The sequence below is a fragment of the Phalangium opilio genome, unplaced genomic scaffold (assembly GCF_054372755.1).
Source record: "Phalangium opilio isolate 3A_F unplaced genomic scaffold, DU_Popi_V2 ptg000031l_1, whole genome shotgun sequence".
NCBI lineage: Eukaryota > Metazoa > Arthropoda > Arachnida > Opiliones > Phalangiidae > Phalangium > Phalangium opilio.
Window position 1 is genome coordinate 10,572,842 of NW_028324158.1, and position 16,147 is coordinate 10,588,988.

Sequence of the window (16,147 nt, forward strand, 5' to 3'; positions counted from 1 at the left end):
ATTTTGAATTTGCGATTACGTACATATTTTGATGATATATATATATATTTATATATAATACAATTGAAAATAAAAATTAAAATCTAGTTATTAATTAATTAAGGGTTCTAATGGATGGGGCGACGACGAACTAAATAAAACAATCTTTTTAATAACGTAATTAACAAATTAATTAATTAAAGCTATATAATAACTGGTTTAAAATAAATTTTACGCTAATTATAATTAATGTATAATATTAAATAAAAATAATCTAAAAATGGGTGGGGGAGGGAGGAATTAATTTAATTTAAGGGGGAAGTGCTGGAATGAAAGGTCGGACATTCAAATGTTATTTCAGTGTTTAAATTTCAACAAATAAATGCTATAATCACGAAGTGCGTTCAATTTTAAGAGATCTATACTTATCATGGTACCAATTACCACTGGTACGCGAAGTTGCGCAATGGCTAACAAAAACTACAAGGTCTGCAATATACTTCAATTTTAAATAAAATAGGTAATATATTTTAAATAAAGTAGGTAATATATTTTAAATAACTTGAGATTTTCTTTTGAATTGAGTGGCAAATATTTTGGGCCACTCCTGTAATTCCTTAGGGGGATGTCCTCAAAAGTTCATGGATTTCAACCTAACCCAAACCCCCTAATTCATTTGACATGTGTCAAACCCTTTCATTGTTAGGAAACTCGAGCTTCCAACAAATTTCCTACTAAAAGCAAAAGGTAACAATGCCTTCTGTCTCAGTATGGTTTCTGATAACCCTAAACGTACTTTCCGACCCCCTCTCTTTTTTTACCCACCCGCTATGCTAAGATCTATAAGGAAGATTGTCTTTTGTCCCACGTTCCAAGAAGCCAAGCCCCTTTAAAGATAAAACCTTGGGGGTCCGTGTAAACATTCCACAGGTCCCGAGGGGTCAGCTTAATCTATGCTAAGCTCTATCAAGAAGATCGTCTTTTGTCCCACGTTCCAAGACGCCAAGCCCCTTTAAAGATAAAACCTTGGGGGTCCGTGTAAACATTCCACAGGTCCCTGGAGGGGTCAGCTTAATCTACGCTAAGCTCTATCAAGAAGATCGTCTTTTGTCCCGCGTTCCGAGAAACCAAGCCCCTTTAACCATAAAAACCTTGGGAGGGGTCCTTGCAAACATTCCACAGGTCCCGAGGGGTCAGCTTAATCTATGCTAAGCTCTATCAGGAAGATCGTCTTTTGTCCCACGTTCCAAGAAGCCAAGCCCCTTTAAAGATAAAACCTTAGGGCTCCGTGTAAACATTCCACAGGTCCCTGGAGGGGTCAGCTTAATCTATGCTAAGCTCTATCAGGAAGATCGTCTTTTGTCCCACGTTCCAAGAAGCCAAGCCCCTTTAAAGATAAAACCTTAGGGCTCCGTGTAAACATTCCACAGGTCCCTGGAGGGGTCAGCTTAATCTACGCCAAACTCTATCAAGAAGATCGTCTTTTGTCCCACGTTCCGAGAAACCAAGCCCCTTTAAAGATAAAACCTTGGGGGTCCGTGTAAACATTCCACAGGTCCCTGGAGGGGTCAGCTTAATCTACGCTAAGCTCTATCAGGAAGATCGTCTTTTGTCCCACGTTCCAAGAAGCCAAGCCCCTTTAACGATAAAACCTTGGGAGGGGTCCGTGCAAACATTCCACAGGTACCAGTACGGGGTCCCGAAAGGTCAACTTAACCCAATACTACTTTATGAATGTCAGACCCCTCACCCCTAACACGGAACAGGGGGATGGTGTTGATAAAATTCAAAGAAATATAAGAGAAATTAAGTAAAACCACAAATATCAGCGGATGTCAAAAAATATCAGCCAATCATTTGTAGTCGATAATACCCTCTTTTAAAAAACTTAACGTAACGAAAGAAAAACAGTCGAGAGCAAAAGGAAGGATAGTGTAGCGTATAGTGTATGTGTGAAAAATAAAGAATAAAGAAGAAAAAAACAAAATGTTCATCAATCTTACTTCCTTTTAGAAGAATCCCATTTTCAAAAACAAAATTACCTTGGGCTGATTGAGGATCTCGAACGTCTTAATTACTTCTTTTTTGTATTTACTTATTTACGAACCACAAAAATATATCGTAATAATTTCCTATTCGAGTCAAACATTTTTTTTTTTATACATATCTTCGAAAGCACCAAAAATATAGCTTCATTTCCTTCGAAAAACCTACGCGAAAAGTTTTATTCCAAGTCCAAAAAAAACTGGTAGGGAAAAAGAGTCCAGTTTTTAGGGGTTTTTTTAGGGTTTTTTTGAAATATTCTCAAGTAGTTTTTTTCTTCTTTAATCGAGAAAATATCGACATTTTCTTTTTCTCTTTACGACTATCACTTTCATCTACGGAAGCCGAATCCGTAGAGTTCTCTTCTTCTAACGTAGGAGGAGGGTTAGAAGGTAGACCTTGACGTAAGGAGGACATGAGATTGCCTTTCTTACGCCGGCCAGAAACGCTACCACCTCCTCCGCTAGAAGAGACGGAACCACTGGGTGATAATTGACCGATCCCTTTAACGACGGCTGCGGGGGCGGGAGTTTCCCAGGAATCAGTTGAATCGGTCCTGGCCAACTGATTGGATGGATTGATAAGGGAAGTATCCGGCCACGAGGGTGGTCGACCAAGGACCAGGTTGGTTGAAGAAGATGAGGAAGAAGAACTCTGTTGATAGTAAGGGGAATGATGAGGAGCTACGGACGCCACTGATGCTGCTGTTACTACCACCGTATTTGGGCTAATTACGCGGCCTCTAATAGACGTTGACGAGACAATTTGCGGACTATCAAAAGAGAAATGAAACAAAAGGGAAGGAAATTTCTTACTAAAGTGTTCATCCAACAAACCGACACGCGGGAAAACCCACCCAAACATAAACAAATAACATCAAGACCAAATCGTACGGTTAGTTTCATATTAATTAGCATTTGATTAGTTATACATTTAGTTCGTTTTTTATCGCTAACTCAAAGATGGGGAAGAATTATCTAAGTCTTGGCTCCGTTTTGCCCCGCCCTGCCCTGTCGTATATAGATCAGATTTCAATTTACCTATCTCCGCCACCAACGATAAACGTGGCGGCTCTATCTTCGGGCGGAGCTGAAGAAGCGCGTCCGCCATTAGTAGTAGCTAGAGGGGATTGAGTAGTTGGCGGTAAGAGGACGGTGGCTCCTTTGGCGGCTTCTTCATTATCGTCCAGTTCCCCATTGTCCACCTCATCGTCAGTGGCCACTTCTTCATCCAGCTGACTAAGTTGAGAACCAGAGACAGCCGGACCGGGCTGACTCTTGCTCTCGGAACTCAACGAGTTGGATGACCCGAGCCGGCCCATTTGAACATGCTCGCGTCGTAACTCCGAAACAACTCCTGGTGATGGTAAATGAGCGTTTACGTAGCCAGGCATTGTTATTACTGAGCCTAACGATTCGAGCAACAAATGAATCAGGGGGGGAATATATATTAGCTTTCTAAAGACACTATATGTTAATTTTTAATACTACCAATCACGTACGTTACGTTTATAATTTTAATTAAGTTTTAAATTGAAAAAGAATATAAGCGTGTAAATAATTTAGATTTGGTTTAAAATGCAGCTGAAGAACGAGAGAGACTCGTAAAGATCGAACTCGTCTCTGTCTTCAACTACAACGTGTTAAAGTTAATTAAAACTTCAAGAAAACAGCTAATTAGCGGTCTTATTCCTGATCAGCGCCATCTACCCATAGCGGTGACTTTGAGAACTACTGTAAGCGGCAAGCCAATCAGATATCGCTAAAATCTGGTGACGTCATTTTTGGTAAGACCCGAGAGTGCCAGTCAGTGACGTCACCAGATTTTAGCGACATCTGATTGGCTTGCCGCTTACAGTAGTTCTCAAAGTCGCCGCTATGGGTAGGTGGCGCTGATCAGGAATAAGGCTAATTAGCGATAGAAGAAAGGAAGACAAGAAAACACGTGACAAGTGTGTGGTTTCCTCACCGTTACTATAAGTGAGTTCAATGCCGGTTAAAACGGGTTGCGTAAGTTGAGATTCTAAGAGGCAACTAGAAGAAGCATTTGATCCGATGGAAGTAATGCTTCCCCTAGCGCTCCGAGAAGATAGAAACGCGGGATTTGGTTGACATTGTACGCCGCACTTCAGACAAGCGGGAGGAACGGAGGCCAAGAAGAGGGCTGCCGAGCGGTGTACCAACTGCTGCACTGGACAGCGTCACGTAGGTTAGAGTCAAACAACCAACGAGCACAAAACCAACCAGATTCAAGAGAAGAGAAGACAGTGAGAGAGAGAAGAGAGAGAAACCGAACCACCATCACCACCACCACCCGAAGATTAAAGTTCATTGTTTGTCATTCCATTCAAATCGTTCCGCAGCCAGCCAGAGACGTATTAGTATTTTATTTATTTTTTTTTGGGTTAGAAGTGTTGGAAAATGTGAAAAGAAATATAGAGAAAAAAAAAAGTGGTTGGGTTGTCAGAGGAACATTAAAAAAAGTAGTTGAAAAGAGACAGAGAAAAAATACCCCATCACCTATTAGTAATAATTAATACAAACTGAACGGTGCCTCACTCAAAATGCGCAATTGCAATTGCAATTAAGTTTCGATTTTAAAAAATGCACCCACGGTCGTCAAAATATTATATCAATTTTACACGAAGATTGAGGCATGTGCGAATATATTTCCCTTGACTTGTATTGTATCTAGCGTACAATCGCAAAACGTACACTTTATATCGCGACTATAAACGCTAATACTTTTGCCTAAAATATGCATCAATAAATTTAATGGACCTAAAAGTGACCGATACTAATACCTTTATTTAAATAAGCTTAACTCTAAAAGCAACAAACAACTTGTAGCCCTCGCACATGCCTTTAAAGACGCGAACAAACAACAAACATCAACGACAAGTAACAACACGGACTGAAAAACAAAAAATGACTGATGCTTAACCTGCAGAAGTTCCTCCGTAAGGTTGGATAGGAGGAGGAACTTGCTGTTGTTGAGCGGCTAAAGTCTCTTCATCGAGCAACGTCCCTTCGCTGCAACTTCGAGACATATTGCTCCTCGCTGCAATAAAACGTTTCAATTTTGAATCTACAAAAAGATCCAAACGAAAAAAGACGAGAGTTATATTTCAAGCAATGAAAAAAATTGGGCCAGAGTTTCCTCAAAGGTTTCGTTTTACGATAGAATTAATCTTTTCAACCAAAAGTCGATAGAGATAGACGGAAAAAGTAGCCATTGAAGTGTGTTAATACGAAAAAAGAATCGTCTACCGAACTAATTTAACAAAATCAACAAAATTAGATACAAAACAAAAAAATCTACGATGATAAAAAGAGATAGCATAGAAAGTTGTGTGTGTTTCCTTCTACTACTACGAAGAATGTGGTAGTATTTCGCGAAATTCTAATGTGTCAGTGTGTGTGAACATGTATATATGTATATAGAAACGGAAAAGAAGAGAACCAAAAAAACCAAAAACATCTTTTTTTAAAAACATTTCTTTATCCTGCTGCGCTTAACGATAAGGCGCAGCCCCCACCCCTAACCTGAAAAATGTCCCAGTGTCGATGTACTCCCATTGGCTACTGTTGTACCCCTGAGGATGGCCTCCAATTTCGCCGCACCTGGATTCATCACAATGGGGAAACCGCACAGCAGTTCAATTTGCCTCCATCTTTGAAGTCTTTCTTGTAAGTCTTTCGTAACTTCTGAAAGTGCCGCCCTGCAACGACATAACCTCAAACTCAAACCCATGACGTCCCTAGTCTCATTTACACACTCAACAAGAACAACGAACGGAACAAGTGAACAAAACCGGCCTTACCTAGCTTGCAAAATCCAATTGTCTACATCATCTATAACACCACCATGAGCAATTCTAAACGTTCCCAAGAAACTGGATCTCCTCTTCCTAATTTTTTCGCACTACAACGCGCAAACCCAAAAAGATTAAACGTGATAGAGCCGTGACCCTCGAGGTTGCGCCACTAACATTCAATCTCACCCCTTCTTTTGCAGCGGCCAATTGTTGCTCGGCGTTCGCCTTTTTAGCGTTATAATGTTTCTGTTCCAATTCGTAAGTGAGCTGCAGCCAATGTTGTAACGCTTGTGGAGGCGACCAAGAACGAGCTTCAAAGTCTTGTTCCATTCTCGCTAGCTGCTCCTTCGTCCTCCTCAATTCGTCTTCTAACTCCAATCTCTTGGATATCTCTTCTTCCGGACTCGAACCACCGCTGGAGACACCGGTGACATCGCCGTTGACAGCAGCTTCCCTAGCTCGACTCGATTCCCTTCTCATGATACTCGATTCTCTTTCCTTAATCTTTCTTTGAAGATTTTCTTCTCGCGCCTTGTCCAGTTCTTTGGCCAAAACTTCCAGAGCTTCTTCAGCGTGTTGAAGACTCTCCATGTCCTTCATCATTTTCTTCATGTGATTTTGCGAATGTTTATGTTGAACATACGCGAACCAGCACCCACCAATGGCTATTACTAATAGCAGAACCAAAAGGCTGTCTTTGACGTAGTTGTGGTCTGCGAGAGCAAATGGACAACTACTAAGTCAATACCAATGCTTTACCACATTATGACAATTAAGAACATAAGTTCGATGTTCTCTTTACATTAAGGCAGTGAAAAACACCAATGGGGCTATCTCAGAAGAATTAGTGTGACGTCACCCATACTATTTGCCCTTAGAACCCAAGTACTACCAAACATGGCTGCCCACTGCCAAAGTTAAAGGGGCTGTTCGGACCATGGGACAAATGACGATCTTCCTCATAGAGCTTAACATAGCGGGTGGGTAAAAAAGGAGAGGGGGTCGGTCAGCCCCTTTAAGCCCGCGAAGTTTTACCTAGGCACTGACGTCACATTATACTAATTTACTATACACTGTTTCAAGCAAAAATTCCTCAACATTGAAAAAATATTATTATATTATAAACTCTTGCATAGTGTTTATTTATTACAACGGGATAGGCCTACCATCTGTCAAATAACCCTAAAGTACTACGCCACTTTTTAGACACGTTACAGATGCGGAATATTTATTACCCAATCTGTTTATATAAGAAGTCACTCGCGTTGTCAATTAAGTAAGTAAAAGAGCTACTTAAAAAAATGTAGACTCACGTCTGGGAGGCCCGAATAACACAACATCCATGGATTTGAGGGCCAATTTCTGTTTATGCCGGTGATCCTTGACACCCAGCACCTGGGTTAGATATTGCATATTTGGAACCGCCATCCTTTTAAAACAACATTGAAGAGAATCAACTTAACCCTTTAGTTTCTATAATAGTCTCAACTTTACAACAAAATATAAACATTTTGAACACTTTCGCGGCGAACGGAAGATTTTAAGGTGTAAACCAATTTAAAGGAATGACTGATGGATGGAATGAAGTCTCACCTAGGTAGGTGGGAACCGTTTACGTTAAGATCTTGGAAGACTTGAGCATATTGAGGTAGCTCCACATTCTGCACCAACCACTGTATCGTTTGCTCCGTTGTCCAATTATGTACTATTGACATAAATTACAATTTTTTATGGTGCGTCCATAGACATTTATACACTGTATTTTGAGGTTTTGGCCCAATTTTAGAATGAACGACTTCTTAGACGTATTTTTTGTTATTTCCAACTTTGAATAAGCAGGGTTCGGACGAAATCCCTGACTTTTCAAGCAGCTTATCCCTGACCAAATTTTGCCAATATCCCTGATCATTTTAAGGTGTTTACCAGAAGCCACTTCATAATTACACATGGGCCCATATTTATCATTGCTCGAAGCAATCATGGTTTGATATACCAAACAAAATCTCTGTCCTATCCCTGACCTTTTAGGAAGAAACTTTAAATCCCTGACTTATTCCCCCATTTTTCAAAATCCCCGAGTTATACAGGTTCCCTACAAACCCTAATACGCCAATATTGATTTGATTCGAATCGAAATCGAATCGTTCAAAAGCTTTTTGTAATTTTGTATGGCGATCAATTAAACTAACAAAAGAAATGTCACACACCTTCGGAAGTTTTCCACGCACGCCATAATTCATCAACGCTAATGTGTTTGTCATTACCATGAAAGGTTTTTTGACGTTCACCGGCATTTTCATACTGCAATTCATCTCTAAGAAACTGTAATGAGATTGTAATTTTTCGGAAATTGGAATTGGTCCTCATAGAAACCGTACCGTAGTTCATACCGAGGGTCTAATCACTCAACCTAATACGTGTACCTGAAATCTTGAAGACCCCCAGTTCGAAAATGATTACACGTAAATCTTAATCGGTGTAGAAGGAATCTAACAGTGAGTAGCCCCTCGATTTTGATCGAAGAATTCAATATGGGTAAAGATATTGTAACCTTCGGAAATTGAAATTGGTTCTCATAGCAACCGTACCGTAGTTCATACCGTGGGTCTAATTGGTGTAAAGGGAATCTAAACAGTGAGTAACCCCTCGATTTTAACTGAAGCATTCAATAGGGGTCACGTTATCGAGAAAGGGTTAAAGACCTTATAATCTTTCCTTACATCGTAAAAAAAAATAATAACTAACTCGTCCTTCAGTATTGAAGAAAGTTCATAACCTTAAGTTAAAAAAAATAATAACAAAATATTGCGAAATTCATATTTCATGGTTATTCAGGTCAAAAATAAATTTTTCTTTGAAATATTTCTTTATACTTCGGAAGAAATTGTCTAGGTTACCCCCCCCCCCCCCAAAAAAAAATCAGTTTAACATTGAAGATATTATTTATGGGTTGTAAATATTTTTGAAGATAAAAACCTCAACCTTGCAAAAACTTTCCCCAAGTATTTTTCTTTTTAAAATCCCAAGCCGTTCTCAGCATGAATTTGACACAAAGTTTGACACATGGAATGATAATATTTTGTCACTGAGGTGCAATATTATCAAAACGACTATACCTGTATACCACTTGCTAATTTTAAAAACGTGCACGTGCGCTATATAGAGTACAGTCTACTTAAACCTAGCGTACAACTTTTCATATTACACAGGTGTTCTTAAGTAAACCACATACACTAATCCCCATAGGGGCATTTTTTCCCTTTTTCGATTGAATAAGGTCAATGTTATATGCATTTTGTAACCTTTTAAAATGCCTTAATTATTACGTTCTCGCTAATAACAGGAATTATATACCAAATCTACATAATGACTCATTAAATATTAATAAATAAACCGGCATATAACATATAATTTTTGGAAAAAAAAAAATTATTTTAAACTTACGGAAAAAATACCCTGCTCTGAAAATGCTTTTGACTAACTAAAAAAATACGTAATTTTTATAGCTTGAAAGCTAGCTGCATTAACACTTTTTCAACTAGAGATATCTAGACCTGAGATACCTTTACTCTATGACAGGCAATAAGCCTGAAGGGAGGTAAAAATTATGAAAAATAAAAAATAAAAATCAACTCGTACGACCCTCATAAAAACAGTTTCTCACTGTTCATCCAAGCTAAAAATATTTTCAATTTTAAAACCGATGGCGTATAAATATCTATATACAGGGTGTTGCACAAAGGGTGGTACAGTGGGATGCTTCTATAGGTGATTTTGAGATGGTCCCGAAAATGTTAAACAAGATATGGTTGGAGGGTTTTATGAATGACCCCTTTATTTAATTAGCACGTCTTTCAGTGCTTAAATTATTAGGCATAATAAATAATCGGTGTTCAGGGAGTCTGAGAGTGATTAGCCCCTCGTTAAAATCAAAAGCCGCGTTCACACTGAATAAATTCACAGTACGGATTTCGGTTTTCCAGTGCGAACATAACCCAAAATTCCGCACAACAAATCAACAACACATTTATCATTATTATTGTAATCCAAAATCAGTGTTCAGGTACTCTAAGAGTGATTAGCCCCTCGTTAAAATCCGAAGCCCGTTCGCACTAAAAATATATTCCCAATACATTTCCAGGTTTTCTAGTGCGAACATAACACAAAATTTCGCACAAATAATCAACAACACATTTTACATAATTATTGTAATCCAAAATCAGTGTTCTGGTACTCTAAGAGTGATTAGCCCCTCGTTAAAATCAAAAGCCGCGTTCACACTGAAGAAATTCACGATAAGTATATAGGTTTTCTAGTGCGAACATAACCCAGAATTAAACACAACAATTCAAAACAACACATTTTTTTCATCATTAATGTAACCCGTAATCGGTATTTAAGTACTCTAAGAGTGATTACCCCCTCGTTAAAATTAAAATTCACGTTCGCACTTAAAAAATAAAGTAAATAAAATCACAATACATTTCCAGGTTTTCTAGTGTGAACTTAACCCAAATATTTCGCAAAACAAATCAACAACACATTTTTCATCATTATTGTTTCCCATTCGTTAATGGATAAAAAATTGCTTCTATCTCAAAAATAAATCTAGTCTAGGAATAGAGAGAGAGGGGGGGAGTATAATTCAACTTAAAAATAAATTGACAGATTTTTCAACTCCCGTACTCAATTTTTCAAGATACGGAGGCTAAAAGTAACACACTTTAGGAATCATAACGGATAACCATAATAAAAAAAAAAAATAAACCCCACTTTTCAAAAAAAAAAAAAAAAAATATCATTTCGCAATATTGTATAATATTACAGATATAGAGCGGCATGCTATGCGTATACAACGCCAAGTAGGCCACACTCCCTTGAGCCTCTAAGGTACGTACAAATTAACCGATATCACACCAACCAAACCAAAAAGTAGGCCTAATTTCTAAATAATAATTAAAGAATGCTGAGATAAGATGTTACGGAGAAAAACAAAAGTTTTTTTTTTACCTCATCACTTTCAGATATATCTATATTTCCATTTGCATCATCGTCTAATTGCCTATGTAGAAAACTGATTGCTTCAAAACTTGGTTCATCGTCGCTACCAACTAGAAACAAATTAGATACGATGTTTTTTGTTAATACTAAATTAACATAAATGAAGATTTATCTAAGTTCAAAAGGGCTAAGACTCTTTCAAAGGGTCAAAAACTTTGGGTTAGGGCTCTTATAAGTTATTTTCTATAATATTTTTTATGGAGATTTGACATTTTAAACGGCTACCAAAATTATGTAGATGCAAAAGTTTATAGATATAAAACAAAAAGTACACTTCCAGAACAATTCCCTGCCTTTGGCTGAGGAGCAAACTACCCTTCCCTCAACCCCCTACACTAACCAATCAAGAAAGAGCTTTTCGAAGTCATATGTTTATAGAAAGTAGTAAATAGTGCTGGTGATCCAAACATTAATTTTTGGTACTAGAGCTATATCAGTTGAAGGGGGGAAACGTCACAGTTGGGCCTGCCAATAAACGGAGCCGGTTTTCAAGAGGGGGTAGACGCTCTAGATCTCTGTGTACACCTGAGTTCAAAAGAGTTCAGCTTTGACAGTGCATAGAGTTCAAATCCTTCGGAACTCAGAGTTCAGCTTTGACAGTACATTGAGTTCAAGTCATATTGTACACCTGAGTTCTCAAGTGTCTTCCCCCTCGGTTTTCACCCTCCCTCCGTGCGGGCCGCTGAAGAACTCTCTGCTAAATTTTCTGCACAATATGGCGCCTAGGCGGGGACTGGCGAAACCCCACCTTAAAAGCTCTCCTTCCCCCCCCCCCCGAATTGAAATAGCTCTAATACCCGCGACTTATTGAGCCTATAGCCCTTTTCGCATGTCGGAGGGTAAAAGTGGGGGAAAATGCGAAGCGCATGCGTGTTAGTAACAACGTGGATAAAATAGCAGACTACGGTCTTAGCCTCCGCGTATTTCCTCATTACTTTAGAGGCATCAACTTTGCCATTAAATCTAATCATTTTCGATACATTTTCTTGATTTTTTTTCTTAGAAATTTGGAAAAAAAGTGTAATAAAATTCATTTAAGCCAGTGGTTTTTTAGTTAGTTCAATTTTGTACCATTGTTCAATTATTTTTTTTTCATATGATTCTTAAGCCTTTGCACTATGCCTGGATGCTGTGTTGTGGTAGTGGGTAGGATGCAAGAATCAGTCGTATAAAGTAAAGAGGGATGATAAAACAGTGGAAATTAAATTTCACATAATTGTTGTGAAAAGGAGAACGAGTTATAAATCGAAAATGTTGGAACTCCAAAGACGGGTATATGTAACATGCATTTCGTTAGTGGGTATCGGACCCTGGTCGGGAATCGGCGGCCCTCGCGGGGAAAGCGTTCTTTTTTTGACGGGTTGCTCTCGTGGTTTTGCCCGGCGCTGCTTGGATACCGACATTATTTATGAAGCCGACACTAAGCCTTGGCTATTAAGGGAAATATTTTCGATATTATAATTTTTTAAAGCTTCAATGAGCATGTGTTTTCGCCAGTAGGATTTAAATATAATTCCCATATTTTTACAAACTTCTTTAAGTTCCAATATTTTTAGTTTATCACAGTTTAGATTCAAATTTACTCCGTTCTCTACAATCCCAGCTATTTCCCCATAGACCGATGGCGTCGTCTGCTATTTTATCCACGACCCACGACAAGCGCATGCGCGCATAAATTTGCGAAAAGGTCTATTCACGGCTTTGGCTTCTTCCCTGTACCACGGTCGGGAAGGTAATCATACGCAGAGGGGGTCGACACTATTCTGGGTCCGGATAAAGAAATTCTAATATTATAAGGCGCGAGCAAGTTTCAAGGAAGTGTACTTTTTGTTTTTATATCTATACACTTTTGGTAGATGTCTATGTACTTTCGCGTGTCAAATGCGTAATTTTTCAAGGAACTAGCTGTCATATAAAACCTACATTAGGCATAAAATTTAAATGATTTTGATCTTGAATTTCTTATATTTGATTTAAAGAAGAGATATCTAAGTATGATTAATGTTTTTCTACAGTAAAAAAAATGTAACAATTTTGAAATTTTCTCTGGAGTATAGATGGTATTTTTTGGACATTTTCCAGATTTCTAACCTTAGCATGGTTAACTGGTTTATCCATCGTGGAGTAAAGCAATAAACATTTAACCTGAAGAGTTTCTTTTTTTTTTTTACAAAATGAATTTTTGGCTTACACAAGCAATGACTTAATTAAGTTCAGGGTTAACATGATCTAGAAGATCTAAAGAGGTCTTTCCTGAACAGGGATATAGATAGTGTGCAGATAAGTGTTGCCAGTCATTTGTGAATGTAATTCAATAGATATAGATAGTTTTCACTAAAGGGGTGTCTGGTCAAACATTATCTCATTAAAACAGCACTTAAAACTCCCTGACTTTGTTGAAATTCTTAAAATTCCCTGACTTTTCCCTGACTTTCTAGCTTTCCCTGACCAGTGGAAACCCAGTTAAGAAACTGGAGAAAATTTCTCTAGCCCCTTTAAGTTCAAACTGACTCATTTACATTAATTCTGTAAACTTAATGAGAGACACATCACTTAATATAAAAAACACTTGTAGGATTCATGTCCACTTTCTTATTTCCAAAAGGGAAGGGTCTTGACCCACATTTAAATAAAAAAAAAACCAGACTATCTTCCCTTCTAAAGGAATGGTAACCCTTAAACAACTCCAAATTACTAGTTTAAACAGGAAAATGGCTGGGGCATAACTTTTTCTACACTGCTTATAACAGATCTTTCCTAACTCAATTTAGAGTCAGGTAGGGACTGTGTGTTAGAAGTTGTACAGTCTTTCAATATAACAGAGATAAATAAACATGCAAAACCTTTCTTTTAAGAAGGTAAAGGAGCTAGGTAATCCTTAAGAAGCCACACAATACCAACATGCAAAATGAGGAAGCATTATTTACCTGGTTTTAAGCTTTTGACATCTGTTTCTTCTTCCTTCTTTCCATCAGATTTTATGGGTTTACTATCGCTCGAATGTAATGAACTTTTAGCACCTGGGGTTTTTGATGGAATACCACCGGGGCAATTTGTTTTGGAACATGTCTCTTCAACTGGTGGAACTGGGCTTGTTATTGTTTCAGCCAGTTTCTCTTTCGAGTTACTTTTGCTGGACAACAAAGATCCGGCATTCAACCTCTTAACCTTGAGACCGTCAACCGATTTGCCCCATAACAATAATATTAAAATACTAGCGCTAACGACTACACGAGTCAATGACAGCACTTTCACTTTCATCGCGAGCAAAAATGAATGGGAAAAAAAGGCTTTTCAAGTCAGTCGGCGACTTTAAGCCTTGGCTTTTCCCAAAGTTGCAACTACGGCCTTTTTCGTAAAAAATTAGATAACCATACCATTTAAAAAACACATTATTCGATTAATTAGTTAACTACGCGAGATTTTTTGTTTAAAACACTTAAATTAATTTGAAAATAAGCCGAATTTAACATTAATTACCGGGAGTCGCGTCCAAGGCTGCCCTCATAATTTACAAGCCTTTCTTGAATGCCGATAGAGGCCGCGTCACTGACTGACGTTCATTCAATTTCATTGGCTTCCCCGAACCACGTGATCATCCTGTGGAAAATGTCCCTCAAGCCTGGTAAATATTTGTACCGCTTGCATTTATAGTAAATATTTATATTGTAAAACCATAAAAAATTATTTATTATATTAAAATATTGTCAAAATTAATACAATATAATACTTTTCTTTAATTGAAGATGTAAAAATAAATTTTTAACTTAAATAAAGGATTAAATGGGTCAAAATTGCTCTAAGCCTTGGCTGAACCTCACTAGTGCCATCTAGTATTCGTAGTATGTGTTTAAATACTAATTGCCATTTGATTAATTAATTAATTAAGGTAATCAAGAGCGAGCATGGAATGATCCGCCAGTATTTTCTTACGACAGTACGCAACCGACGGTACCACGTAGAGGCTTATTATCTGGTAGAATACGTCATCCTGCACCCCCTACTCAACCTTTACCGATAGGTATAACAAAACTATAACAAATCCCATCCACTCTTTGGCACTTAAAGCTCTAATTCTAGGTAGTTTAGTACCTGACTCGAGCCCAATCGAAGAACAACCACCGTCAAATGTAGGGGGTGTTATAATTCTCCCGCCAAAGTCAGACACGGCAGTGCCTTCTACATGCCCTGCAGTTTTGTTTCCTCCTTCAGGGCAACCTACTTGTAACGTTGTTGTGGCATCTAAAGATGATGCCAATAAAGAAACGCCAGATTTAAACATCGACGATGAATCCATGCACGATAAAACCATGGAAATCTTGAATCATTATATGAAATTAAGTTCTTCTCATATGCAGGTAACTATATAGAGTGCTGTCAGAAGCGCCAGTGTGACGTCACCCATGCTGTTTTCCCATAAAGAAACGATACTTTCGCTGCTCTAAAGAGCGCAAAAGTAAAAACGGTAACTGTCATGGCCGCTCATTGCTAAAGGCAGACTCTTGACGTTTAACCTTGGATCTGACGTCACAACTGACAGCACTCTATTGAAGACATCGTTGTCTGCCTCCGAAGACATAGTTTAACGTTAAATTAAATTTATAGCCCAGAGTTCGAGAAGACGTTTCTAAAAGGCTATCGATACTTAGTACTTGGTGGACGGGTCAGAAACTTTGTTCTGAAGTTAGAAAGAAAGTTTATATCCTTGCCAAAGGTACAGGTAGCCACCATAGTTCCGAAGCAATGATGAAAAACCAAACGTAACATCGCTAACTTTTAATTTAGCAATGGAACAAGAAGATTGGGATGAAGCTCACAAATTGCACTTAAGCCTTATGGTTGATTATGTTAGTGAAGTTAGCCAATGGATGGTTGGCATCAAACACATAATTAATGAAAGCCGAGAACTGTGCAGCAAAAAACCGGAATCTGATAATTAAGATTAAGATTAATTAGTTCTAAGGCGATTAAATTAAATTCGGTTAATTAATTTTGAACAAATATTTTGTAGATATACGTTGTTTAGTTGTTAAATATTAATTGATTTGTTCGTTCGTTTTAAAGTCGGAAAAAAATAGTTTCGCTTCACAAAAATGAATAAAAATAAAATTCAAGTGATAACTATTAATTAAATTAACCTAATTTGTTTTTTAAAGCTTATAAAAATAATTAATTAATAATTTTGTATATTTAGGTGTCTGTAATTTAAAAGAAAAACTAAATTAAAAAAATTCAATTATACAAGTT

General features: G+C 37.8%; 2 protein-coding genes across 4 annotated transcripts; one reads left to right on the plus strand and one right to left on the minus strand.

The window, feature by feature from the left end:
• Positions 1–323: 323 nt before the first annotated feature.
• On the minus strand, positions 324–14,161 carry Stim (stromal interaction molecule). 3 transcript variants are annotated; one of them, XM_089870125.1, is made up of 11 exons: positions 13,828–14,161; positions 10,850–10,950; positions 8,047–8,161; positions 7,433–7,544; positions 7,153–7,268; positions 6,026–6,552; positions 5,846–5,946; positions 5,646–5,743; positions 4,966–5,082; positions 3,063–3,429; positions 324–2,794 (listed from the first exon to the last, which is right to left on the minus strand). In XM_089870125.1, the coding sequence occupies exons 1-11, from the start codon at positions 14,159–14,161 to the stop codon at positions 2,284–2,286; spliced, it is 2,499 nt and encodes an 832-aa protein (XP_089726251.1). In that variant the 3' UTR covers positions 324–2,283. The 3 variants fall into 3 exon arrangements, with proteins under 3 accessions (XP_089726251.1, XP_089726250.1, XP_089726249.1); XM_089870124.1 differs by having other exon boundaries at positions 5,568–5,743; XM_089870123.1 differs by having other exon boundaries at positions 4,966–5,109; positions 5,568–5,743.
• Positions 14,162–14,393: 232 nt separating this feature from the next.
• LOC149690569 (steroid receptor RNA activator 1-like) lies at positions 14,394–16,144 on the plus strand. Its single transcript, XM_089870131.1, has 5 exons — positions 14,394–14,525; positions 14,790–14,921; positions 14,981–15,258; positions 15,506–15,614; positions 15,686–16,144. The coding sequence occupies exons 1-5, from the start codon at positions 14,429–14,431 to the stop codon at positions 15,838–15,840; spliced, it is 771 nt and encodes a 256-aa protein (XP_089726257.1). The 5' UTR covers positions 14,394–14,428; the 3' UTR covers positions 15,841–16,144.
• The last annotated feature ends 3 nt before the right edge of the window (positions 16,145–16,147 follow it).

Coding starts and splice junctions, on each gene's coding strand:
- Stim (XM_089870123.1), bottom strand. CDS start 14,161: ATGAAAGTGAAAGTGCTGTCATTGACTCGTGTAGTCGTTAGCGCTAGT. Junction 10,951..13,827: donor TGTCAAAAGCTTAAAACCAG/GTAAATAATGCT, acceptor ATTTGTTTCTAG/TTGGTAGCGACGATGAACCA. Junction 8,162..10,849: donor ATATATCTGAAAGTGATGAG/GTAAAAAAAAAA, acceptor ATCTCATTACAG/TTTCTTAGAGATGAATTGCA.
- LOC149690569 (XM_089870131.1), top strand. CDS start 14,429: ATGCCGATAGAGGCCGCGTCACTGACTGACGTTCATTCAATTTCATTG. Junction 14,526..14,789: donor GAAAATGTCCCTCAAGCCTG/GTAAATATTTGT, acceptor TAATTAATTAAG/GTAATCAAGAGCGAGCATGG. Junction 14,922..14,980: donor TACTCAACCTTTACCGATAG/GTATAACAAAAC, acceptor CTCTAATTCTAG/GTAGTTTAGTACCTGACTCG.